General features: G+C 48.1%; 1 protein-coding gene across 6 annotated transcripts; it reads left to right on the top strand.

Annotated features, from left to right (window-relative positions):
• Nucleotides 1–581: 581 nt before the first annotated feature.
• On the top strand, nucleotides 582–26,915 carry si:dkey-230p4.1 (trichohyalin). 6 transcript variants are annotated; one of them, XR_009786049.1, is made up of 25 exons: nucleotides 582–957; nucleotides 2,175–2,240; nucleotides 3,016–3,168; nucleotides 3,637–3,774; nucleotides 3,844–3,921; nucleotides 6,024–6,094; nucleotides 6,184–6,349; nucleotides 6,413–6,519; nucleotides 6,596–6,820; nucleotides 7,630–7,684; nucleotides 7,785–7,904; nucleotides 7,974–8,023; nucleotides 8,841–9,461; nucleotides 9,535–9,583; nucleotides 9,655–9,732; nucleotides 9,941–10,134; nucleotides 11,426–11,553; nucleotides 13,639–17,876; nucleotides 19,281–19,352; nucleotides 19,441–19,887; nucleotides 20,514–20,750; nucleotides 23,838–24,275; nucleotides 25,265–25,484; nucleotides 25,570–25,637; nucleotides 26,371–26,915. XR_009786049.1 is itself a non-coding variant. In XM_061759371.1 (22 exons), the coding sequence occupies exons 3-22, from the start codon at nucleotides 3,028–3,030 to the stop codon at nucleotides 24,168–24,170; spliced, it is 7,548 nt and encodes a 2,515-aa protein (XP_061615355.1). In that variant the 5' UTR covers nucleotides 582–957; nucleotides 2,166–2,240; nucleotides 3,016–3,027; the 3' UTR covers nucleotides 24,171–24,437. The 6 variants fall into 6 exon arrangements, 2 of the variants coding, with proteins under 2 accessions (XP_061615355.1, XP_061615356.1); XR_009786048.1 differs by having other exon boundaries at nucleotides 2,166–2,240; XR_009786050.1 differs by lacking the exon at nucleotides 23,838–24,275 and having other exon boundaries at nucleotides 583–957; nucleotides 2,166–2,240.
• The last annotated feature ends 13 nt before the right edge of the window (nucleotides 26,916–26,928 follow it).

Here is a 26,928-nt window from a genome sequence, read left to right as displayed (position 1 = left end):
CACCAAAGTGTGATAATAAAAACAATGATGTGGCACATCAATAATAATATAACACGCACTATGAAATGCATTTATTTGATTATATTAGCATTCAAGGATTATTATTTTTTTTTTTTTGGGTCAATGGTCGTCATACCAAGAACATGAAGAAATGAAATGCTTTCTCTCTCGTGACAAGTAAGTCAAATGAAAAATATAGTAAAGTGAAAATGACCAAGTGTTGTGAAGTCTTCTGTATTGTTAAATTTTATGACTTGCACTATGTATAATTAAATTCACTCATTTGAGACAGGTTTGCTTTTATTTCAGGTCTTTGTACAATAAACAAAACTTGTTTAATAAGTAGAACAGCAACATGAACTATTACGAGACTCGTGCGAAATGAATTAATTTTATGACAGGTTTGCTTTTATTTATTTGTAAAAAAAAAAAAAAAAAAAGAGAAACGATCCAACTAGATACGCAAAGGCGCGATTTAGAAAGCCCACGGTTCTTCCTGGCAAGATACGCCTCGCTGCAACATGATTGGCTTCTGTCACGGAAAGGGCAGGCTTCCAGATTATCATACCAAACATGTCCAGTCCTACATTTGTACGAAATAAAAACAAAGGTTTGCTATAGTTAGGTTTCGGGCTGGGGTTAAAGATGGGTTAGTGAGAGGGATACAACAGCCAATCATAGTGCAGCAACGCGTGTCTTGGAGCAAATAATAGCGCAATGTCCTGCCAAGAAATGCCCTGCCAAGAAGCGCGTGAGATTACTTTAGCGCGTTGATGGCTGCCTTTGAGAGAGATAATGCTACGTCATCATCCCGCGCCGTCACCTGGGTTGAAAGGTCATGTTACCCGCTTCATTTGAATAAGTTCACAACACGAAGAAGGAAAAAAAACAAAGACAAAGAAGCGCAACAAGAAGCAGTTTTGCGCAACACCGACGACTAGTCGTTGCCCTCGACAGGTAAATGCTTTTTCATAAAAACTTTGTTCACCGCCCGACTTCCGGTTAGCTTGCTGCTGCTGCTAAGTCTTCGAGCAGCCAAACTTCTCCGTCCACGGGCCAATTTGCTTCATTTAAGCGCATTTATTCGTTGACTCTGTGGCTCTTTGTGAGTCTGATGTTTAATTTTTGACGGGTCGTGAGATTTAAGAAATGCACTGTACACGTATTTGTACACTAGTGTACAAAGGTAGATGGGGTTGGTTAATTATGGGAAAAATAATGACTGTATTTTCATTGATTTTGAAATCACGATTAATAAAAACGATTATTCATTAAGTTCAAAACTTTGTATTTATTCAACTACCAACATTTCACTTCAGATATAACCAGAAAGAAAATGAATATTTATATATTTGAATAATAGGAATTAAAAAAACTGAGTAAAAATAAAGGCTGCTCTTCCTGCTGTGTGTGCCTTGGCCTCTTTGGGCCATTGTGGTGCACACATGGAAATTCACTAACATTCAGACAAAAAGTGGCGAACTTAATTAATATTACCTATGTTTTACTGCAGCGTTTGTGTGTGAATATTTGTTATTTGAAGGTAAATTCCCCCCTGTGATGTAATGCTGATTTATGCCAGCTGTTGTTTAGATATATATTCCTATGCTGTTGCTTACAGGACCCTAGGACACACACACTAGCTTTTGTTTGTTAAAACTGACCACACTATGTTATGAAGACACACATGCACCACAGACATATTGATAACATTCAGGCTGAGAGCAGCCGAGAACTGGTTTGATAAGGAGCCGCTGAACGAACGAGGGCAGCCACTCGGCTTCGGGATCCCACGAGAGAAGGAAGAGAGATCAGCGGGCGCTGTATGCTTCGATCGTAACCTTTTAAATGTGTATTCTTGGTTTTGTTGTATTAAATACTCAAAAGACCAGTTTAGTGTATGAGGATTCTTATTTGAAAACAAAACAAGATTACCACCAAACTTTCAAAGAACCGGAAGGAAGGAATTCCATCAAGGACTTTTTGCTTCCTTGCGAGGCTGGCTGGCTGGGCAACTCCCGGGCCTCGCTGAATGACTTGCATTGAGTGCTAGCATTACAATGCAGTTGTCAAACGTAAATTATACCAGATTGATTTATATGAACGCGTGTCATCAGGTGTGTGTGTGTGTGTGTGTGTTGGTGGTGTGTGCGTGCGTGCGTGAGGTTCAACAGGTTATTTGGAGGATCGCTGAAGAAGATGACGATGATTGAGATCAAGATGTGCCCAAAGCGTGCCATGTAAGTCGCTCGTCACATGTTTTCATTTTTTGGTCAATACAGCAGTAGGTTGACTTTCAGATTTCTGGGGGAGGTACGAGCTGTCGCTTGGCCTATTTAGTTTTTTTTTTGGTCTTGAGATACGAGCGAAAATGCGAGTGCGCTTCAGACTCCCACCGCTAGCCTGCGAAATTCACAATGTGTGGCCGTCATGAATTAACATTGGTTTCATAGCAGAAAAGCATAAACAGATGAATTTATCTTAAATGTATGCAGTATATACTGTAAGCAACGCAGTGAGTGGAGTATCTGGCAAAACATTTATGTATGATTAATAAATGTTAAGGTCAGTAAGAATAACATGGACATCCTGGGTTTTGAGACATTTGCAAAATGCAATTGTTGTAGTTGTGCTGCCATCTTTGTGTGGGTGTGTTCTGCAGATTGCTTGTTTTATGCATTGTGGCAATTTTTGTTTTGTTCTTTATTTCCTGTATTGTGTTTGTTTGATGTCGTTATCTCAGGCTTATATTGTAATGTGTTTGAATTTTTTTTTGAAAGAAACCGAATTTTGCCGATTTGATAAGGGCTAATGTTCGAACCCGACTTTTTCGGAGGCGCTGCAACAGATGATTTGCGTTTCGTTCACTTCAATGGGGGGTTTGTGCTTTGAGATACGAGCGCGACCACACAGCACATGAAGTTCGTATGTCAAGGAACCATTGTACTTTTACGATGCGCCGCGTTTGCGTTTGAAATGCGCAACGTGACGACAGCAAACACGGGCGCTTTTCAGCTAGCGGCCGGCATGGACTCCAGGCTGCTGATTGGCTGGCAGCGGGAGAGGGCGGAGCTCCGGGAGGAGGTGCGCCTGCTGCAGGAGGAGCTGGCCGAGAGTCGCGCCGAGCGGGAGGAGCTGGCGTCCAGGGCCAGGGCGCTACGTGAGAGGGTGAGCGAGGCGCCAAAACGTCTCCGCAGCTCTCTCTCTCGAACTTTATCATTGCCGTCTCTCTTTCTCCCATAATGGCGTATATATCGATCTAGCTCGATCTCCCTAACTCTTTCTCTTGCTCTCTAACTTGTTCTCTCTCTCCCCAACTTTCTCGCCCTCTTTCTTTCTCCTAACTCTGTATATCTCTCCATCTAACTATATCTTCCCAACTCTCTCTAACTCACTCACTATCTCTCCCCCAACTCTTTCTTTCTCTCTGTCGCTCTCTCTTGCCCTCTTTTCTCTCTCGCCCCCAACTCTCTGCCTTCCTAACTGTCTCTCTGTAACTCAGTTGCTCTCTACTCGTAATTATCTCCCTTTCTCCAGCTCCTGTGTTTCTTACTCTCTCTCGCTATCTCTAAATCTCTCACTGTCTCCCCTAATTCTCTCTCTTCCCCTTACACCCGCTCCTTTTTCTCTCTCCAGCTAGAGCAGCCAGTGTCTCCCTCGCTCACCCACAGCCACCATGCGGAGGAGGAGCAGTGCGAGATGAGGAGGCGCAACAGGGAAGCCCGGGAAAGGGAGGCCCGACAGGCGCTACTTGTGTACCGGCTACAGAACAAGGTCAACACACGCAGACGTGCGTGCGTGCGTGTGTGCGTGCGTGCGTCTGCTGACGCTGTTAACGTGCAGGTGATGGAGTACAGAGAGCGATGTCAAAGTTTGGAGTTTCAACTGAAGTCAGAACACGGCCAGCTGATAAACACACAGGTGAATACGTATATATACAATATTATATGCACATAATATACTTAAAACTACTATGGCACGATCATTTACAGTTAAAAAGTTTCTTTTTCTCAGTGACGTGAAGTCAGACTAAACTTTTCCTGTTTTAGGTCAATTAGGATTCCCAAAATTATTTCTATTTGCTAAATACCGGAGTAATAACAGAGTGACATTTTGAAGGTAATTTTTCATTACCTTCGGCAAAATGTCCGTACAGGAAGTTTACTCTGCCTTTAAGCAATTTGGGAAAACCCAGATGATGCTGTGAGTTCTGAGTTCTTTCATATCTTATTTCTCATATCATATTTCATATCTAGTTCTTTAATATCTTTCAGCCAAGATATTGGGAAGAGAATTGTGGGGATGCAAAAGTCATCCTTGGGTGCAATTTCCAGGTGTCTGAAGGTGCCACATTCATCTGTTCAAACACCACGGGAATGTCTCGCCATCATAGTGCTCATGAAGGAGATGTGCACATTTGGGACCAAAGCACAGCAACCCAATAAGAACTGCAAAAAGACCATGTGAAGAATATGTCATTATCCACAGTGGAACGAGTACTGTGCCGACGTGGGCTGAAAGGCCACTCTGCCAGGAAGAAGCCATTACTCCAAAAGAAAGGGACAAAGACCTTCATTTTTGGAGATGTCCTGTGGTCTGACCAAAGTAAAATTGAACTTTTGGCCCATAATGAGCATCGTTATGTTTGGAGGAAAAAGAGGGACGCTTGCAAGCCTGAGAACACCATCGCAACTTTGAGGGGTTGCTTTGATACAGCCAGGACTAGTGCGCTTGACAAAATAGATGGCATCACGAAGAAAGAACATGATGTGGAAAAACTAAAGCAACATCTTAAGACTTCAGCCAGCAAGTTCAAGCTTGGGCGCAAACGGGTCTTCTAAATGGACAATGACCTGAGGCATAGTGCCAAACTGCTTGCAAAGTGGCTTAAGGATAACGCACTCGAGGTTTCGGAGTGACCCTGATCGAAATCCTATTAAAACTGTTTGGGGAGACCAGAAAAGGCATGTGCGAGCAAGGCGGTGTGCAAACTTGGCTCAGTTACAATAGTTCTGTCCAGAGGAATGGGTGAAAAATTCCTGCCAACTATTGCGAGAAGCTTGTGGACTTTCAAGGCAATGCTACCCAAAAAATCTCCTGACTGCCGACCAAAAGCCTTCTCTCATTATTCTGACATTTAGCAGATAGAAATCATTTTGATAATCCTGATTGATTGAAAACAGGAACGGTTTGATCCGATTTCATGTCAGACAGTGACCGGGTGGGGGGGGCAGCATTTGTCTTGTTATATAGTGTTTGGAAAACTTCTGCTTTCAGCTGTCTATCTGTAACTACTACTACAATGCCATACTCAGTCCAAATATGTCTAGCGCAGTGTCGTAGTAAGCTTTACATGATTCAAAGGTATTTAAAAACAAAGAGCGAAAGATTCAAATATCCATGTTAACAAGGACGACTGCCAATGAATGAGTTTAAAAAAAAAAAAAAAAAGTACAGCAAAATAAAAGACAGACCAAAAAGGTTCAGTGCAAGAAAGATCATTTAGGCTACGTTCACACTGCAGGGCATGAGGCCCAACTTGGATTTTTTGGGTTAAAGCCGATCTTTCTTTTTTAATAATTGTTCGCGTTACAAAATCAAATATGTCCGTGAAAACACGAGGGCTGCGTTGATGGAAGTAGATCTGGCCCCGCCCTCGCGTCACATTTGTGGCAATTTCAAGGATTTGGGGAACTTTTTCTTCTATTCATCAGTTTAAAACCTCTTCTTTTCGCCACTGACTGTTTTCTGCTCTTTCCTCTGCCGTTGCTTTTGGGGCACATTTGTGACGTTGATCACCTTTTGGTGCTGTACAGGTCTGATGAGCGACATACTGGCCGATTTGTCTCCACATACGAAAGGGGCCCGGTCGGATAAGAAGAAAATGGAATTGTAGCGTTCACTATGACATGAAAAAATCCGATACATGTCGCATTGGGCAAACAAATTGGAAGGGACCTGCAGTGTGAACATAGTCTTCGTGTAGTACAATGGAAAGTCCGGATTGGTTGTGTGTTTTGTAGATGAGTATGAGAAGGGACGCTTCTGAGTCGTTGGAGAGCGCCCTCATCAGCCTGGAGGAGGAACAGCAAAGGTGCGCGTGGGCTTGCGTGCGCGAGCGTCATGTCGCGCGTGTATGTGCGCGCCTCAAAGTGCGTTTTGTATTTTGTTTGTGCGCGTCAGGGCAGCGGGCCTGGCCCAGACCGCCTCCGTCCTGCGCCTGCAGCTCAGCCAATCGGAGCAGGCCAACGACATCCTGAGAGATGACGTCCGCAAGCTGACGTCCGATTTGAAAAGAGCTCTGGAGGAGGCGGAGCGGCGAGCGGCCCGTTGGCAGAAAGAGCGAGAGGTGAGCGCCGCGACCTTGCGTGTGCGCACGGTTTGTGTTGTAAATGTGTGTGCGCGTGCGTAGTGTGCGTCAAGTGAGATGGCGCAGCATCAGGATCAGCTGTGGTGTGTGTGGAGGCGCATGATGTCGCTCAGACAACATTGTCGCGCCGTCAGGACCGCCGCTGACAGGTACGCTATCGTGCACGCCGTGCACACAATCATGGATGCTCACGTGTGCTGTAAGTGTGTGTGTGTGTGTGTTTAGGGATCTGTTGGAGATGAGGGGGGAGTTGTGCCGCGTGCGCTTGTGCCTTCAGTCCAGCTGCGACTCGGCCTCTTTGGACCTCATCAAAATGTACCGTCCGCCGCCGTCGGCCCTCGCCTCCTCCTTGGTGGCCTCCTCCTCCTCCTCAGCGGCCCCTCCCTCCGCCTCCTCCACTCTCGGGACCTTCACTGTGGGAGAAATGCTGGAGGCCGAGTCAGAGGACAGGTGAGCTTTCTTCTGGGAAAGAAAAATCAAGAAACTCTACTCGTATAGTCTTGTTCAGTGACAACAAAGGCCATGTAGTACACTTGGAAAAACAACCATAGCCACACACTTAGTGCGGTACATTATGTCAAACTCAAACCTAAAACACTGTGAAACCTAGGACAATCAAAATAATAATGCCGCATTTAAAACACTAAAACAGTGCAGGTTCTCACGCTGAGTTAAAAGCCAACGAATGGACAGTGAGGGGGCTAGCCTAACGTTCAGGGGTAGGTTATTCCAGAGAGACGGACCGGCAACAGAAAAAGCTCGATTTCCCCGTCTGAGCCACCGGTCAGTCCTCTGTACGCTCAGAGAGGTGAGGTGGGGCCAGACCATTTTTCAAGATTAAAATGCCGAGGAAGCCAGTAAAGGGAGGCCAGAATTGGCCTTATGTGCTCCCTCCTACGTGCTCCGGTTAGGAGGCGAGCAGCAGCATTTTGAGGGAGGACTGGCTGACTCCAAAATAAAGCAAAGGCACGGATTACTGTTTCCAAGTGCTGTTGAGAGCGAAGAGACTTTACTCGAGCCAGGTGCCCAAGATTGAAAACAAGCTGGCTTGCAGTTGAAAACCACTGCCCAGTTTCAAACTGGCTTTTGAAAGTGTTTCAGGGAGCCCTAGTCATCGGGGGGATTCAAAAGGGCCACTGCTTCACCAAGCGGGAGAGGCCAGCCCCACTGCGCCCCGTTTGTGAGACTTGTGGCTTGGTTGCACCGGATTCAAATCCCTTTCTGTCCTGACGTTGTCTTTTATTGTTTGTGTCCTTCAGGATGCGGGACAGCGAGGGCTCGCCGGAGGTTGTGGCTCAGGCTGTCGGCAAGCCGGTGATTGCGCTCGCTTTCTGTTTCCACGGCAATTGGTCAACAACTATGTGACGTCCCGTTTTGTTATTTGTGAACAACTCCATCTCTTTTTTTGCGTCAGTGCGGCGTGTTGAAGGCGAGCGCCCCGTTGCAGTCCGTCCTCGGTCGGGACTCGTCTTCCCTGCTGTCGGTTCTCTCGCAGACGGAGAGCGCCGTGCAATGGAGTCGGCGGGAAATGCGGGTCAGTCAGCCGTGCGTGCCGGAGCGGGGGTCAGAGGTCACAGAATGAGAACATGCTGTTGTTTTTCAGGATGACACCCGCAAACTGCACAAACAACAAGACGCGCGCACCGCCGGCAGGTTTGCAGCTGTCAATCATGTTTTTCTACTTTGGATGCGTCACGCAAGCTGCATACATGCATATAGTATATATCACATGTCACATGTAGACATTAAATAAGTGCTTCTAGTTGAATTGACAAACACGATAAATGAGTGACTCGTTTCGCTGTCGAAATGAACTAGTTTACAAATGTTGAAGTATTGAATAAATAATTCGATACCTTTACATATTGAAATCAACAATTTCGAAATAATTCATGACGTAATTATGTATTTAATTTTGGCAGTTTTGGTCCTCCAAACATTTATAGAAAAAATGGTTAATTTACTTACTGTACATCATAAAATAATTTTTTTTAATATATATATATATATATATATATATATATATATATACTCCATATAAAATCGTTTTATATGGAGTATGCACTTGATTTTTATTGTTTAATGCATTACGATTAAATAATCAAATGAAAAAGGAGCGAACCTTTGCTATTCATGGGGGTGGGGACCACGTCGCACCGCCAATCGCATTGGGAATTTTTTATTGTTTTTTTCCCCCCAAAACTATAAAAAAATAAAAAATAAAAAAAAATGTAATACGTGGGGATGAAGCGCCAATAAGCTTTCTCGGGGTTGGTCAAAGGTCAGTATTGTTGGTGTGTATTCACGGAGACGAGATATTGAACGACGACGAGCTGATTTGTGTGTTACTGCATCAAACTGGAAGTAGCCAAGAAGTAACTCCGTTTCCAAAAAGGGTGCTAACACGATCTACAACGTTGGCTGTACTTCAAACGCTGTCAACATTTTGAATGCTGTTTGACCGGCGCAGGCAGCAGGAGGCCGCACCGCCGGTGGAGGCGGAGCTACGCATGAGGGACGAGGAGCTCTGTAAGGGAGAAGCGGAGCTTCGCGGCAAGGAGGCTGAGCTCCAAAAGATAAAGGAGGCGCTGCGGTGGGAGGAAGAGGAGGTGCTCGGCAAGGAGGCGGCGCTTCACAGGAGAGCTGGGGAGTTGCGGAAACAAGAGGAGGAGCTACTGGAGCGAGAGGACGAGGTAGACAAGAGAGAGGAAGAGGTGCTAGCCAAGGAGGCGGCGCTACACAAAGGTAAGGAGGAGCTGCAGGAGAGAGAGCAGGAGGTTCAGAAGAGGCAAGAGGAACTACAGACCAGAGAGGAGGATGTGCACAAAGGACAGCAGGAGCTACACAAGAGAGAGGAGGTGCATAAAGTACTAGACAAAAGAGAGGAGGAGGTCCTAAAAAGGGAGCAGGAGCTACAGGAGAAATGGGAGGAGGTGCAGAAGAGAGAAGAGGGGGTGCAAAAGACTGAAGAGGAGGCACATCAAGGAGAGGAAATGCTAGATGGAAGGGAGCAGGAGCTACAGATGAAGCAAGAGGAGTTGCAGAAGAGAGAGGAGGATGTGCAAGAAGAACTGGAGGAGGTGCAGAAGAGGTATGAGGGCGGTGCACGACAGTGGACCTCCGAGTGATTGGTTGTTGAGTGGTCATGTGACTTGTTGTTGTAGTTTTGACGCCGAGCTGCTGCAAAGAGAACGCGTCGTCCGAGATGTGAAGGTGACCTCCGCCCCGGCGACGTTCTTCGTTCTTCCCGTCCGCCGCCCGCACTGACAGGCGTTGTCCCGCAGGGGGCGTTGGAGCGAGAAGAGCTGGCCAGGGTGAGAGCAGAAGAAGAAGCGGCGGCCGTCAGAGACTCCCTACTTAAGGTACGGTCGCAACTGAATCCCAACGATTCCCACGATAAAAGTCAACAAAATCATTCTTGAATTACTGTAGCAAAAGGCCATATCATTATTCTTCTTATTATTATTTTAAACATTGGTGTACCCCTCCCACACGCTTCAAACTTCTAAAAAGTACTCCATAGCGCCTGCTCTCTGTCCGGCTGTCAAGAAGTGTGTCGTGTCCCCTCAGCGCTCCTCCCAGCATGCCTCGGTGCTACAGGAGCTGAAGGAGGCGCAGGAGCAGCTGCAGCTGGCGTCCGAGGAGATGGCCAGGATAGAACGTGTGCACGAGGAGCAGCGGCGAGAGAGCGGGAGGCTGCGCGAGGCGCAGGACGCGCTGCGCAGACAGCGGGAGCTCCACCAGCAGGAGGCGCAGGAGCTCCGGTAAGAGGGCGTGGGAGGGAGGGTCCACACAAGTGCAACTTGCAAGCCTTAGCCTTCCAGTTATTTTGAAGAGAACCCCAACCGACCAGTTTTTTGACTGAGTCGTCGGCGATTTGCTTCGTGTCGCGAGGCAAAACTTCAGATTCGCCGCAGCTCGCCTTGAGTTGGGGAAAAAAATGAGTACTGTAATGCCGGAATGCAGCTTTGGTGGTCGCTGAAGCCAAAACTCGGGCCTGGGAGGAGTTCGGTGAGGCCGTGGACAAAGACTTCCGAAATTCTGGTCCACCATCCGGCGTCCCGGGAGGGGGAAGCAGTGCCCCATCAACACTGCGTATAGTGGGGATGGGGCGCTGCTGACCTCGACTTTGGACTTTGTGAGTCGGTGGGGAGAATACTTCGAAGACCTCCTCAAGGCCACCGACACGCCTTCCCATGAGGAAGCAGAGTCTGGGTTCTCTTGAGGCGGGCTCTCCTATCTCTGGGGTTGCCCTTTAGCACTGATTCTGTTCATAACTTTGATGGACAGAATTTCTAGGCGCAACCGAGCCATAGAGGGGGTCCGGTTTGGTGGCCTCAGTATTGCATCTCTGCTTTTTGCAGAGGATGTGGTTCCGCTGGCTTCATTGTCCCGAGCCAACGATACGATTGCGATATTGCAGCCTCGAGTATTGGCCGTTCCCATATCGATCCAGTACGGTATAGGCACAAATAATACTTGGAATGTTAAAAAGGGCTTCAATCAATGTTAACTCAGAGAACGATAGTCAGCAACAGGAGGTATGAGGAAAAACTGACCCATTATTAACCAATGGCATACATAAAGTTGAACCTACAACATAAGAATATAATACAATAGAATCAATTCAAGTATATTCTACAACTGAATATAATAACTAATTAAAAAATGAGAAGAACCATGGTCGTAACATTTGTAATTGTAACGAGCCAAAACAGCGGCAGCTGATGATGTGGGCACTGCGTGCTGGATGGAAGTTCTGGAGCCCAGTCTGGAATCAAAGCTTGTATCAGAGTGCTGATATCGGACATTTACAAGCACTCCGATATCAGCAAATACTGGTAGCGTTGCTGATATCAATATCAGATGGCGGGCGCATCTCTAATGGGGAATTCTGCTTGAAACGCGGCTGGCGGTGAAGCAGTTAAAAAGTGGCAAAAACATTCGGGATGTTTCGGGGGAGCTGGAATGGATGAATGGAATTTCAATTCCGATATTATGATTGTTATTATCTTGCTATGTAGTAAATTTCGAATTTTTTTTTTTTGTCATCAGGAGTCGCTCGGCATCCCTCCAGGAGCAGCTTGAGGAGCAACACACGCAGCTGTCGCACGCCAACCTGGAGCGCAGCCACCTCAGCGCAAACGTGCGCACCCTGCAGGAGGCCAAGGAGGCGCTCAGTGGTCAATACTAGACTTTACACCGATCTGATCGGCTTGATTGATATGGGAGATAATTACAATTTTTATGCTGATCGGCTTTGATGTCATCATTCGCCGATCCGATCAATGACGTCATTGATCGGCTCCGCAAAAGACATTTACTCCGCGTCGCCGTCGTGTACAGTATATTTGAATCCAAAAGCTAGTTTATTTTTAGCCTTGTCGCGTGTTTTTTGATGTAAATATCTGACCACCGATAAAGAAAAAAGAAAAAAAAACAAAAAAAAGACAGGTCGGCGGTGTGGGACAGACAACATATAATCCCCACGTAAAGACACATTTGGTCTTTCACGATTGCACTATGTCAGACTACTGCAATAAAATCTTATCGGTTTTATAAAGATTTTATACCGATAAGATTTATACCACCACATCCCATCTTTTACGATCACTGGGCTCTGTCTCTCAAACTCAAACGCAACCGGATACAACCGTTACCATGGCGTCGACAACAACAGTGGATCGCGCCGTGTTTATTATAAGAACAAAATGGGGAAAAACGTGTGCTGGTGGTCACCGGTGCTCGGGAGAAGAATTTCATTCGCGGATTGCTTGAGGTATGTTCACGTACTTTGAATTTCAATGACGTTGGGACGTTGTGTTAAACATAAATAAAAACAGAATACAATGATTTGCAAATCCTGTTCAACCTCTATTTCATCGAATACACTACGAAGACCAGATATTTAATGTTTAAACTGATAAACTTGGAAACAGGTGGGTGCCATGATTGGGTAGAAAACGAACTTCCCTGAATTGCTCAGTCATTCACAAGCAAAGATGGGGCGAGGTTCACCTCTTTGTCAACAAGTGCGTGAGAAAATAGTCCAACAGTTTAAGGACAATGTTCCTCGGCGTACAATTGCAAGGAATTTAGGGATTTCATCATCTGCGGTCAATAATATCATCAAAAGGTTCAGAGAATCTGGTGAAATCACTGGATGGAAGCGGCAAGGCCGAAAACCAACATTGAATGCCCGTGACCTTCGATCCCTCATACAGGTTTTGGAGAAACATATGCTGCCATCCAAGCAACGTCTTTTTCACAGACGCCATTGCTTATTTCAGCAAGACAAAGCCGAACCACATTGTGCACGTGTTACAACAGCGTGGCTTCGTAGTAAAAGAGTGCGGGTACTAGACTGGCCTGCCTGCAGGCAGTCCAAACCTGTCTCCCATTGAAAATGCGTGGCGCGTTATGAAGCGTAAAATACGACAACGGAGACCCCGGACTGTTGAACGGCTGAAGCTGTACATCGAGCAAGAATGGGAAAGAATTCCACCGACAAAGCTTCAACAATTCGTGTCCTCGGTTCCCAAACGTTGATTGAATGTTGTTCAAAGAAAAGTTGGTACGCATGAGCCTGTCCCAGTTTTTTGGGAACGTGTTGCTGCCATCAAATTCTAAGTTCATGATTATTTGCTAAAAGCAATCAGGTTTATCAGTTTGAACATGAAATATCTTGTCTTTGTAGTGTATTCAATTCAATATAGGTTGAACATGATTTGCAAAATATTGTATTCTGGTTTTATTTATGTTTAACACAACGTCCCAACTACATTGGAATTGGGGTTGTACGATACGGCTCGCAAGCAGGCAAGAAAACATTATGTAGCCTAGCAAGCTAGTTGTACGTAAACATGCCAGCGATATGTCCAATCATGCTCTAAAGTTTCGGTGTGTGTGAAGTAATTTAATTCCAATCAAGTAATGTTATTACAGTAAGTTAGCACCCATTATTTCTGTCATGTTGTAATGTTGGTTTGCCCTGACTGATTAGAACACATGACCTGAATGGAGAATACTTTTGAAGATACTCAGTGTACAATACACAAATATTTACAGTAAGTCATTTAAATAGACACACTGCTCCATCTTGTGATCGGATTGGAGATCAGTTATCGTTTTTTTAAAATCAGTGATCGGCCCCTAAAATCCTGATCGTGTAAAACCTAGTAGTTTTCTCCGCCCTACTTTCCCCCGCCCCCCCCACTCGTCCTATCGCCCACCACCGCCAGTCACAATCCATCTTTGTTCTCCTCCAGGCGAACTCCGATGTCTACGGGAGGAGCTGTGCAGAGTCACCTCCAAAAAGGAGAACCACCAGACGGAGAAAGAGGAGGCCTGGAAGAGAGAGAAGGAGCAGCTAAGGAAGGAGTTGGGAACCAAAGACGGTGAGGTGGACACTCTGAGGAGGCGCGTGGAAGGCCTACAGGAGGAAATAAAGGAACAGGAGGAGGTGGCGTCCAAGGAGAAGAAAGCTCTGGTAGCAGAAGGAGAAATGATGCAACTGGAGGAGGAACAAAAGATGAAAGAGTTGGAGAGCCTGAGGAGGCGCATGGAAGTGTTACTGAAGGAGCGGGAGGAGCAAGTAGAGCAACTGACGAAGGAGTTAGGAACAAAAGACGGGGAGATGGAGACTCAGAGGAGGCGCGTTGAAGGACTACTGGCCGAAATGAAGGAGCAGAAGGAGCAACTCGGGAAGGAGTTAAGAACAAAGGGCGAGGAGGTGGCGACCCTGACGAGGCGCATGGAAGGCCTGCAGGAAGAAATAAAGCAGCAGGAAGAGGCCGCGTCTAAGGAGAAGAAAGCGCTGGTGGCAGAAGGAGAAAGGAAGCAGTTGGAGGAGGAAACCATAGCGAAGCAGTTGGAGACACTGAGGAGGCGTGTGGAAGTGCTACTGAAGGAAATGAAGGACCAGGAGGAGCAGACGGAGCAACTCAGGGACGAGTTGGCAATAAAGAACGAGGAGCTGGAGACCCTGAGGAGGCGCGTGGAAGTGCTACTGAAGGAAATGAAGGAGCAGGAGGATCAGGTGGAGCAACTCAGGGACAAGTTGACAACAAAGAATGAGGAGTGGGAGACCCTGAAGAGGCGTGTGGAGGAAATGAAAGAGGAGCAGCTCAGGGAGGCGCAGAAAGCTGTGGTGGCAGAAGAAAAAAAGCGACTGGAGGAGGACGCAAAGGGAAAGGAGGAGCTGAGGAGGGAGCAGCAAACAGAGTTGCTCCGCTCTGGCATCACGCAGCTGGAAAAGGAGAAGGAGAAGGCGGAGGAGCTTAAGGAGGCGCACATGAGGGAAGTCCGGGAGAAGGAGGAGGAGCTGCGGCGAGTTGGAGAAGGCCTGAGGTTGGCAGTGCTCCGGCAGGAGGAGCAAACCGGCGAGCTTCGGGAGGCCGAACGAAAGCTGAAGGAAAAGGAGGTCAGAGCGGAGGAGCTGGAGCTCCTGCTCGCAGAAACGCAGTGCAGGAGCAACAAGGAGGAGGCCCGGAAAACTGTAGAGCAGGAATGGAGGGAAAAAGCTGAACGGGAAGCTGCCAAGATCACGCGTGAGCTGAAGGAGCGGGAGCAGGAGGTGCTGAAGCTGAAAAGTATGCTGGTGGAGGAGCAGCAGTTGAGAAGCGCACAGGAGAAGCGGAACGAGGAGGAGGTCCAGAAGCTCAGAAATGTGCTGCAGAAGCAAAGAGAGGAGAAGGAGGAGGAGGTCCAGCAAGCAAGTAGCATGAAAGAGGAGCGAGTGGAGGAGGTCCAGAAGCTCAGTAGCATGCTGAAAGACCGGGAGGAGGAGGTCCAGGAGCTCAGAAGCTTGCTGCTGAAACAAAAAGAGGAGGAGAAGCAAGAGGTCCAGCAGCTGAGTAGAGTGAAGGAGGAGCGAGAGGAGGAGTTGCAGAAGCTGAAACGTGTGCTGCGGGAGCGGGAGGAGGAGGTCCTGAAGCTCAGGAGCATACAGGAGAAGCAAGAGGAGGAAACTCACAAGCTGAGAATGGTGCTGCAGGAGCAGGAGGTCCTGAAGCTCAGGAGCATACAGGAGGAGCTGGATGAGGAGGTGCAGGAGCGAAAAGAGGAGGAGGTCCAACAGCCAATTAGAGAGGAGGAGGAGGAGCGACAGGAGGAGTTGCACAAGCTCAAAAGCATGTCAAGAGGGCAAGAGGAGGAGAAGGAGGAGGCCACGAAACTGAGAAGCTTACAGGAAAAGTTTGAGGAGGAGGTCCAGAAGCTCAGTAGCATGCTGCAAGACCGTGAGGAGGAGGTTCAGGAGCTCAGAAGCTTGCTGCAGAAAGAAAAAGAGGAGGAGGAGCAAGAGGTCCAGCAGCTGAGTAGAGTGAAGGAGGAGCGAGAGGAGGAGTTGCAGAAGCTGAAACGTGTGCTGCTTGAGCGGGAGGAGGAGGTCCTGAAGCTCAGGAGCATACAGGAGGAGCTGGATGAGGAGGTGCAGGAGCGAAAAGAGGAGGAGGTCCAACAGCCAATTAGAGAGGAGGAGGAGGAGCGACAGGAGGAGTTGCACAAGCTCAAAAGCATGTCAAGAGGGCAAGAGGAGGAGAAGGAGGAGGCCACAAAGCTGAGAATCTTCCAGGAAAAGTTTGAGGAGGAGGTCCAGAAGCTCAGTAGCATGCTGCAAGACCGTGAGGAGGAGGTTCAGGAGCTCAGAGGCTTGCTGCAGAAACAAAAAGAGGAGGAGGAGCAAGAGGTCCAGCAGCTGAGTAGAGTGAAGGAGGAGCGAGAGGAGGAGTTGCAGAAGCTGAAACGTGTGCTGCGGGAGCGGGAGGAGGAGGTCCTGAAGCTCAGGAGCATACAGGAGAAGCAAGAGGAGGAAACTCACAAGCTGAGAATGGTGCTGCAGGAGCAGGAGGTCCTGAAGCTCAGGAGCATACAGGAGGAGCTGGATGAGGAGGCGCAGGAGCGAAAAGAGGAGTGCCAGCAGCCAATTAGAGAGGAGGAGGAGGAGCGACAGGAGGAGTTGCACAAGCTCAAAAGCATGTCAAGAGGGCAAGAGGAGGAGAAGGAGGATGCCACAAAGCTGAGAATCTTACAGGAAAAGTTTGAGGAGGAGGTCCAGAAGCTCAGTAGCATGCTGCAAGACCGTGAGGAGGAGGTTCAGGAGCTCAGAGGCTTGCTGCAGAAACAAAAAGAGGAGGAGGAGCAAGAGGTCCAGCAGCTGAGTAGAGTGAAGGAGGAGCGAGAGGAGGAGTTGCAGAAGCTGAAACGTGTGCTGCGGGAGCGGGAGGAGGAGGTCCTGAAGCTCAGGAGCATACAGGAGAAGCAAGAGGAGGAAACTCACAAGCTGAGAATGGTGCTGCAGGAGCAGGAGGTCCTGAAGCTCAGGAGCATACAGGAGGAGCTGGATGAGGAGGCGCAGGAGCGAAAAGAGGAGTGCCAGCAGCCAATTAGAGAGGAGGAGGAGGAGCGACAGGAGGAGTTGCACAAGCTCAAAAGCATGTCAAGAGGGCAAGAGGAGGAGAAGGAGGAGGCCACGAAACTGAGAAGCTTACAGGAAAAGTTTGAGGAGGAGGTCCAGAAGCTCAGTAGCATGCTGCAAGACCGTGAGGAGGAGGTTCAGGAGCTCAGAAGCTTGCTGCAGAAACAAAAAGAGGAGGAGGAGCAAGAGGTCCAGCAGCCGAGTAGAGTGAAGGAGGAGCGAGAGGAGGAGTTGCAGAAGCTGAAACGTGTGCTACGGGAGCGGGAGGAGGAGGTCCTGAAGCTCAGGAGCATACAGGAGAAGCAAGAGGAGGAAACTCACAAGCTGAGAATGGTGCTGCAGGAGCAGGAGGTCCTGAAGCTCAGGAGCATACAGGAGGAGCTGGATGAGGAGGTGCAGGAGCGAAAAGAGGAGGAGGTCCAACAGCCAATTAGAGAGGAGGAGGAGGAGCGACAGGAGGAGTTGCACAAGCTCAAAAGCATGTCAAGAGGGCAAGAGGAGGAGAAGGAGGAGGCCACGAAACTGAGAAGCTTACAGGAGGAGGTCCAGAAGCTGAAATGTGCACTGCAGGAGCGGGAGGAGGAGGTCCAGAGGCTGAGAGAGGTGCACTGGAGACGTCCCGAAGGGAGGAGCCAGCAGGAAGACAGTCCTGAAGAAGAGGAGCGGAAGGAGCCCGAAGCGGAGGTGCCGGGGCAGGGGGATGAGTCGGAGAACGCCGGGCCGGATAATCAAGTGACAAGGGTCAGGGAGGAGGTGCATGCAGCTCAGGAGGAGCTGATGAGGACCAAAGAAGAGCTCTCCATTCTAAGAGAGGAGGTCCGCAAAGATGAACGGCAGAAGCGAGAATCACGGGAGGAGTTACGGCGGCGCGAGGAGGAGGCGCGGCTCCTCGAAGCGGACGTGAAGGCCAAAGAGGAGGAGAAGGAGGAAGCGCAGGAGAAGCTGCTGAGGACTGAAGAGGAGGCCGAGGCTCTCAGGGAGGCTGTGAGGAGGGAAGCCACGAGGCGCCAGGAGGTGCAAGAGGAGCTGAGAGGAGCGCAGAACATGCTACACGACATGGCGCGCAACTTCCGGGCCCTGCAGGAACAGGTACGCCTCTCTGTGGCTAGCTTTGAAATCCTCCCGCAGCCCCGCCCACGTATCCCACAATGCACCTGGAAAAGCAGTAGACACTTCGAATTTAGCAGTTTGTTTTTTTATGCCACCTTGCTTTTCTATTTCTGGATAACAGGAAAGACATAAACGGCTCGATAAAAATGGTGCCACTTGCGCAATTGACACGCGTTGCCCTTCAAACTGCGGATACCAGTGCATAAATGATCCCAACTACTATTTATAACGCAGTTACACGCAATAGTTCCTGCACATTGACAAATTCGTACATATTCATTCATATCAGAATCATCTTTATTGGCCAAGTATGTCAAACACAAGGAATTTGTCTCCGGTAGTTGGAGCCGCTCTAGTACGACAACACACGGTCGATGGACAGAAACGGGTCGCTGAGCAATCAAAGTTTACCAGTAATGTGGTAATGCCAAGAAAAATGTTTTTGGGCGCAATTGTGTAAATGATGCAGAGTCCTCGAGCAATTTAGAACACTTTGAAATGACTAACAGAGCAATAGTTTGGCACAGTCACCATTGTGCAAATGCTGCAGAGACTTCAAGAAATGTAAGCACTTTCAAGTGGTTAGTAGTGCGATAATCTGGAACAGTGCAAATGGTGCAGATGCTTCTCAAGGACATGAGGGGCCAGTATTGGTCCACAACACAACACGTGCAGAGTGGCGAGGCTGCGACAGCGAGTGCATGAATAATGTATACTTGATAGCATTTATTTTGCTGTCTGCTGTTGTGTGAATGCAAAATGGCTGCCTCATCACAGATGCCTCAACAACGCTAAAGGCGCGCGTGCGTTTGCTTTCATGGAAAAGACAAAAATGGCGTGCGCCGTCGGTTGCTTGAAGACTCTAAATTGCCCGCGCCAACGCTTGTTTGTGTGTGCGTGCCCTGCGATTGGCTGCCGACCAGTCCGGGGTCGGCTGGGATAGGCGCCAGCACGCCTGCGTGACAAAAGCCATACGGAAAAAGGATGGGTGGATCTTCACAAAAGTTAACCTTAAAGACATTTTGGCATTAAAAGTGTGACAAATATGACTTGAAATATATGAATTTTTTTTTCTTTCCTAGAAACAATGATGACCATAACAACTGCCAATAATTCAAATACTCATATTAGTCAAATTGGTTTTCCAAAAGTAAATTCGGTGGGCCATGTCTTTGTCGTTATCGATCAAATGATATGAAACTGAGCCATATCCGGTGACGCATTGCGCCGATGCAGAAAAAGGATTTGGGCTTTATGTGGCGTTGCGGTGCCAAAATATCTTCAGCGCGAGTCGATTCCCAACACTGCCGTTGGCTCAAAAAGCTGCACCGCGCTATCCTGAAGGTGGCGCTAAAACTGCACTTACTCCACTCGCTCCTCCAGGTCAACGACAGCCGGGGGAAGGCCAGGGACGAGGAGGAGGAGGCGACGGGGACGCTGCGCAGACTCCTGCAGGTATGGCGTTACGACGGTTTCCGTGACAGCTGTCTTCTCCGTCGATCCCCGCTTTTTAGCAACGTGACGCCGCCTCTGTCTGAACCAGGAGAGCCGTGAGGAGGAGGAGCATCTCAGGAGTGCCCTCGAGAAGGAGGCGGGCCAGACCGACCGGGACGGAGGAGCTGAAGTCCAAGGCGAGGAGCGGGGGAAGACGAGGAGCAGAGAGGCAGGAGAACGGTGGAGCACCGAGGAGGAAGAGAGGTTGAGGCCAGAGGAAGAGAGGAAGTTCCAGGAGGAGAAGAGGTGCCGTGAGGAGGAGTATTTGACCACAGAGGAGGACAAGCGCAATGAAGAGAATAGTTGGAGGACGCTCCAGGAGGAGGAGCAGATGCTGGAGGTGGAGGTGGGCCATGAGAGGAGGTGCATTTGGGACGAGAGCAAAAGCAGTCCGAGGAGCTCTGAGGAGGAGCAGGAACACTTGAAGGAGGAGGAGGAGGAGTTGAGAAGCTCCACGGAGGAGCCGAGGAGGCGGCACAGGCAAACGCAGGCTCGGGTAAGAAGTGTCAGAATGCTGAAGTTATTCCACACCCAAAAACAGGATTATTATTATTATTACTGCTACTATTATTATCTCCACCTTTTTTTCACACTTAGCTACCTGCACATTTCTCAACCCATTCCAACTTCAACATTAAGATTCCAAAAGTCGCGCAATCCAGGAGATTTTTCTTATTGCTACATTTCACACCTTTTCCACCCCAAATATTCCCCATTCATTGCCCATAAAACGATCTTCACGTCTTTCCCATTCACAATTCAGTTTGTCAAATTTAACAGTACAAAAATTCCCATTGAGAAGCTATTCCATCGCGAGCACAAAATATTTCCCATTCCTGAGATTCCGTCAGCTTTTCCACGTTGAACGACACAGCGTTTCGTTTAAGCTGTGGATACCAACTAAATGTATTTGTGTTTTGTGGAAAGAAAGTATAAATAAAAAAAACAAAAACAAATTAATAAATAAATAAATAAATACATATAAATAAAAAAAAAATAAAAATAAAAAAAAACTACTGTACTGTATATACATTTGATTTCCAAATGGCGCCCAAATGGGCCCACGCGCACACGTTCGCCTTCCGGACTGACGTGACGCTCGCTCGCCGTGTCGCCGTGAAGGTGGCGAGGCCGAGGCAGGACGAGGAGCATCCCCGCCGGGCTCCGGGACGGCCCGAGGCCGAGGCGGCGGTCCACGGGGAGCGGTGGCGGCGGCGCGACGGGGGCGGAGCTAGACTGCTGCTGCTGCAGAGTCGCGTGGCTCGCCTGGAAATCAAGCTGGAGCGCGCGCACAACAAGAAAGTCAAACTGAAAGAAAACAACAACAAACTCAAGATGGAAAGAGGCACGCTCAGACAGGTACGAACGTACACGCACACACACTCAAGTCAGCTGCAATACGCCCCATCTCTTGGCAATGAATCAAAACATTCGAATGAATGAATCAATTGGGATGCGACTCGCTTATTTTAATCATTGATTCATCTGTTGATATTTTGGATTAATTAATGTATCAGCTAAAAAACATTTGAATTTCCATCCCTTTATTCAAAAACAGGACCTGATTTCAAATTGACAGGAGGGCCTGGTCGATATGGATTCTTTTCAGGCCGACGCCGATTCCAATATTTGGCAGAATAACATTCCGATAACCGTTTAATCAGATGATTCATTAAAAAAAAAAGAATAAAATGTATTTTTATTTTCTTGTCCCTTAACGCTTAAAACAATAAAGATGTGAAGTACAGGCAGAACAGTTGAGGTTTTTCTAAAACATCCTTCAGGATTTGTTTAACAACAGAGAGAAAATCGCCACATTTTGACTAATTTGTGGGGCAAAATCGTCCGAGGGTGGGATGTTTATTTGGATGTCACGATCGTTGTCTTATTTTTCAATATGTGAATGTGTTTAGAAAAAAATTCATCTGCAAAATTTGGCCGATTTGAAAAGGGCTAATATTGGCTAATTAAATCAGCCAACCGATTAATCGGGCCCTACTTGACGGTGCTGGAAATCCACAAACATAAAGCGATAATGATTCAGTTCCTGGTTTGGTCTGTCAGAAATTCAGAAAAGATGTTTATCATTGTTTCCCAAAATAAAAGCAGACGTTTGCAAATGTTTTATCTTGAGCTCAAAATGGTTGTCGATTTATCGATTCATTGTTGCCCCTCTACAATGAATGAACGAACGAGTGATCGGCCAAACGAATAAATCGACAAACGATGGATAGATTCATTTATTGATTGAAGAAATGAAGGAACGAATGAAGAGTTGGTCCCGCTTCATCCTCAGGCGAGCGACCTCCACGTGTCAATGTCACTGGATGGCCACCAGCGGGCGCCGGCTGTCCATCCTCCCCGCAGGCGATGCGGCGGCGGGACGCTCCGTGAGGATCTCAGCCAATCGCTGGCCGCCGTCACGCTGCGTCCGATGACCGCTTCCGTCTTGCGGGTCGAGACGCAGCGATTGGACCGCAGCCTGAGGGAGGAGGAGCTACGCCTGGCACTCGACCTTTCGTGACGCAAGCAAAGTGTAGTCTGAGGAGAATGTTTTTTTTTTTCCTTACATTAATTTGGACAACATCACGTAACAGTAGTCCTCAACTGTATGTGTCATTTTCATATCAATCAGTAGCGATGAAGATGTGGCACACTGAATTTCCTTTTGAAAATCAATTAATTTCACTGATATGAGTGAATTATTATATATGCATTATATTATTATTATTATTTTGAGCTCATCTTGACGATTGTGGACCAAAATGTGAAAATAACTTTTCATTGTTGGAGACAATTACACACACAAAGCCAGAGCGCCAGCAATAATCATCCATCCATCCATTTTCCGTAGCGCTTCTCCTCCTGATGGGTCGCGGGCATGCCGGCGCCTATTCAAGCTGACTCTGGGCGAGAGGCAGGGTACACCCTGAACTGGTCGCCAGCCAGTCGCAGGGCGCACAGAAACACTCGCGTTCACGCGTACGGACGCTTCAGAATCTTCAATGAACCCACCGTGCGTGTTTTGGGATGCGGGAAGAAACCGGAATACCCGGGCACGTGCCACGCGGGCACGGGGAGAACATAACATAACACAAACTCCACGCAGGCGAGGCCGGATTTGAATGCTAAGTGTCAAATGGACTGCACTTATGTAGCGTGCTAACCGGTCCGCTACCGTGCAAATAAATCAAATACAAAGTGTGCCATATTGATGATTTACTTGAGCTTTACGATTCCAGTAGACGTGTTCAAATATGTTGATAATTTAGGTGATGTTTATCAATCAAATGTCACGTCTAATTCAAGAGCCCGTTCCAGCAGTACGCCATCAAAGTCTGGTCTCACGCCTCGGTTAGGGTTCTCGAAAATGGCCAGTTTGCTTTAGAGGAGTTTTACGTTATGTTGTTTATGTATTTTAGATTCAGGTTTTTTAAAGTAGGCTTTCAAGCCTGGGTCAGGGTTTCAAATTCGGCTTTTGAAGTTTGGGCAAACATTTCAAAATAGGCTTCAGCTTTACTCGTAATCATTTCCTTTGTTTAACCAGGTAAGGCAATTGAGAGCGCTGACCTGGAAGCCATTTCGAGTTCGTCTTGCCCGAGGACAGCCAGTCGCGGCCGGGATTAGAACTGCAGACGCTTCGGCCGCTAGACGATGCGCTCCCCCAACCGCTTCGCGGGTTAGTTGGACGTGAAAGCCATGGTTAGAGTGTCGTCGTAGGGTTGCGAGTCGGAATCTGCTTTTTTTTGGTCCATTTTCGAAATCAAACGCATCGCTTGAGCTCCAAACTTTGTCCTCGTCTTCGTTTGGCCAGTTGTTTAAAACAAAAACAAAAAAACTCGTGTACACGTGATAGCCGGTTATTACATAAAATACAAATAAAAAAAGTTGGTGTCGCCGTGAACTTGCGAGATTGCGTCCACACGTGGACATTCCCGCTCTGGCGGGAAACAAACGCCAGTCGTTTGTTTTGCTTCTGGGAGCAAAGTGACAAGCTGACGGGAATGATGGGAATGCATCCTCCGCGGCCCCTCTCAACGTATCCCACAATGCAACGCGACTTTTCTACAAAATTCTAAGCTGAGATGCGAGCCTCTCCCTTGTCAAACGGCAGCTAAATATCGGACCTCGATAGTTCCTCAAATGGCCACTGAAAATCCCAACGTAGTGAGTCGACAAAGAGCGAGTGACTCGATCAGCCAAACAGTTTGAACATGAAATATTTGACTTTGTGGTGTATTCAATTCAATATAGGTTGAACATGAATTGCAAATGATTGTATTGCGGTTTTATTTATGTTTAACACAACATCGCAACTTCATTGGAATGGCGGTTGCAAAAGTACGGGAACATACCTCAAGCGAGCCTTAAACGAACGTCCTCTCCCGTCCTGAGCACCGGTGACCACCAACACACGTCTTTCTCCATTTTGTTCTTTTAATGCAGTCGGCGCGATCCACTCCTGTTGTCCTCGCCATGGTAACGAGTGTATCCGGACGCAGCAAGATGGCGCCTACCCGTGTGGTCGCCTCGGTGACGCGCTCTCTAGTATTGTTTTTGTTTTTGTGTTTTTCGTTCGTCTTTGGAGACATGACGCGACTCACTCACACAAGGGGAGACTTGCCAACCATCAAGGAGGCTACTCCCGACTTTCTTTCACCAACTTTCGCAAATCCGCTCAGTTTTTCCCCGAGTTACTCACCGGAGCGGCGACCGCGGTCTTTGGCGCGTGGAGACGGAGGCGGCGCCACAGAGGGAAGCGAGCCGGCATCCAGGTGAAACTCCGCAAGAGAGGATACGGATTGGCGTTCCCGTCGATCCACCTCGCGAATCTACGCTCCCTACCCAACAAAACGGACGAGCTTCATCTTCTGTTAAAGACCAGTAAAGACTTCGGACGTTCCGCCGCCACGCGCTTTACGGAGACTTGGCTTTGTGAGGCTGTAGCCGATGGCGCCGTCATGCTTCCGGGCTTCCATCTTCACCGGGAAGACCGCCGCATGGGCTCATCGGGGAAAACAATATAATAAAGAGTGAAAAATTGAAGAGGGTCTGAATACTTTCCGTACCCCCTGTAGATGGTTCCTCAAATGTCCACTGAAAATCCAGCCTCGTGATTCGGGAGTCGGGATTGATTGAATGATTCCGAACAAAACGACCACGTTCCGAATCATTCGTCATTCCAGATCCCCGAATCACTTTCATTGGGATTTTTAGATCGTGGACTACATAGTTGACTCTCGGGCTGAAACGATCACTCGAATTGCGGACAATGTATCTCAGATGGCGGCACGCTGTGCGACTGGTTAGCACGTCCGCCTCCCAGTTGTGAGGGTGCGGGTTCAAATCCGGCCTGGCCTGCGTGGAGTTTGCATGTTCTCCCCGTGCCCGCGTGGCTTTTCTCCGGGCACTCCGCTTTCCTCCCACATCCCCAAAACATGCATTCATTGGAGACTCGAAATTGCCCGTAGGTGTGAATGTGAGTGCCAATGGTTGTTTGTTTATGTGTGGAAAATCACTACGAAGGGATTTCCATTTTGGGGAGCGTCTAGGTCCGCTATATAATATAGCAGCTGTTTCACAAGGGAGAAGCTTGGAGCTTATCTTTGATATGCTAATGAAATATGCAAATAAACGTGTGCAGAAAGTAAAGCGGGTCGCGGGAAGTGGATTCAGGCTCACGCTTGTCTACGCTTTGTGTTGCCGGGCAGATTTGGGAGGACACAATGCGTTAGTCGATGCTCACTTCTTATTACTGGTCAGATTTCACAAGTCAGCTTGTTTTTACCAGAAAACAAAAAAATCCGTCTTTGGAATCCCAGTTATGGGATCCTTTTTTCTTTTCCTACAGTAAACCCGGCCTTCTTTTGCAGCTCGGCGGAGCAGGAAGAAACTAATTCTTGCTGGGGGAGTTTGGTCATGTGACTCGCTGAGGAAAGCAAAACGCAGCAAACATTCGGAACATGAACCAAGTCGCAGTGTCGCGCGCATGTCACGTCCGTGCACGTTGCTCATGTCGAATTTCAAGCCATTTGCAATCTGGGTTCAAGCAAATTTCTCCCACAATGCAACACTTCAATTGGACAATTCAAGGTTGGAACGCCGAGTCCGTCGCGAGTAATGTTTGAAAAAACATTTTACGATCCAAATGATAATTGTCAATGTTGTTTGTTGTAAGGGATGAAGACGAGGATGAGGAGGACGCCAGCGGGACCCGCTGTGACGTGGCGCCGAGGCGTTGCCGTGGTAACGGGCCAACCTTTCCCAGCCACGATTAGAACACACGCAAAGGCGGTTTTTCAAAACGCTCGACGTCACAAACTTTACAAGCTCGGGCTGATGTTCGCCTTCTCCCCTCGAACGTCTGCGTGCTTGTGTTGGCGTGCGCGTGCGTGTGCGCGCGCAGTTCGGTTCAATATGTCCCAGAACTGTCATGAAACTTGCACACGTTGGCTGTGTGTGTGCGTGTGCGTTGTGTTCCCAGAGCAAAACGTTGGCTTGGTGGGCGGGGCTTCAGTGTGACATCACAACAACTGAAACGATCTTAAAACAAAACGAGGATGCCACTTGCTTTGACCTTGACCTGTACTGCTGGACAGCACACACACACGCGGTGGCTAGTCATGTGTGTGCATGTCATTAAAACAACAACACAGACACGACATATTTCATAAAACGAGCAGGAAACAGCTGGCGACGACTTCCCGCTTTTAATCCTAAAGTCGGCCTCGGAATGTGTTTGCAAAGACTTGCCGTAACGCAACAAAGTTTGGCCGGCCAAGTTACCCAACCTACCGCTTCCTGGAACCGGCCGAACCGACCGGTCACTTCCCGGGAAAGGTGAAAGCCAATCGCGAGCTGTCAACGCTTTCTCCCTGCCTCAGAAGGAGAAGTGGGGGAGGGGCCGGCTGGGGGCCTCGTGTGGAAGTGAGACGCATCAGCATCAAGCGATTGCACCTTTTTGTTCCTTTTTCCGCAGATCACCACATGGGACACGAAGATGAAGACGAGGAAGACTGGTGTCATTTTTTTTCCCGCATGCTGGTTGCCGTAGCAACGACATCTGCTGAGTAAAGGTCAACTCGCATGACCACGATGACCGCCTCCTGTCCGCTTACGGCCAGCGACGTGACCTTCGGTTGACCGGGATGGTTGCCAGGCAACGCCCAAAAACACGGGCCTGTGTGCGAGCGCAGATGAAGAGCAAAATTGGGGATGAGCACCTCGCCTCCACGAAAGATGCACAGTCCGCAAACACACACACACACACACGTACACGTGCCAGCTTATGTGGCACTTGCCCATAATAGCAGAACAATATGTTTCAGATTTTTTTGCCAATTCAACTGCAAGAGTCTGAAAAAGCTTGTAAACTTCTGAACAAAGTGTACGATATTGTTTTTTAGCAAACTACTTCCATAGAAAAATAACCAACAATCAGAGTGAGGAAAAACAAAATATTTTTATGACCAATTTACAGCCAAAGGTTGACAAGTGGTTGAAATAAATATTCCCACACTTTTATATATATTTGTGT

This window comes from Phyllopteryx taeniolatus, chromosome 21, assembly GCF_024500385.1.
Source record: "Phyllopteryx taeniolatus isolate TA_2022b chromosome 21, UOR_Ptae_1.2, whole genome shotgun sequence".
In the NCBI taxonomy this organism is placed as follows: Eukaryota; Metazoa; Chordata; class Actinopteri; order Syngnathiformes; family Syngnathidae; genus Phyllopteryx; species Phyllopteryx taeniolatus.
This window is presented reverse-complemented; position numbering and strand designations above follow the sequence as displayed.

Excerpts from the sequence above, each read along its gene's own strand:
- si:dkey-230p4.1 (XM_061759371.1), top strand. The coding sequence starts at position 3,028 with ATGGACTCCAGGCTGCTGATTGGCTGGCAGCGGGAGAGGGCGGAGCTC. Across the intron at positions 6,520-6,595 it reads GTCAGGACCGCCGCTGACAG|GGATCTGTTGGAGATGAGGG; the intron begins GTACGCTATCGT and ends GTGTGTGTTTAG. Across the intron at positions 9,462-9,534 it reads CTGGAGGAGGTGCAGAAGAG|TTTTGACGCCGAGCTGCTGC; the intron begins GTATGAGGGCGG and ends TTGTTGTTGTAG.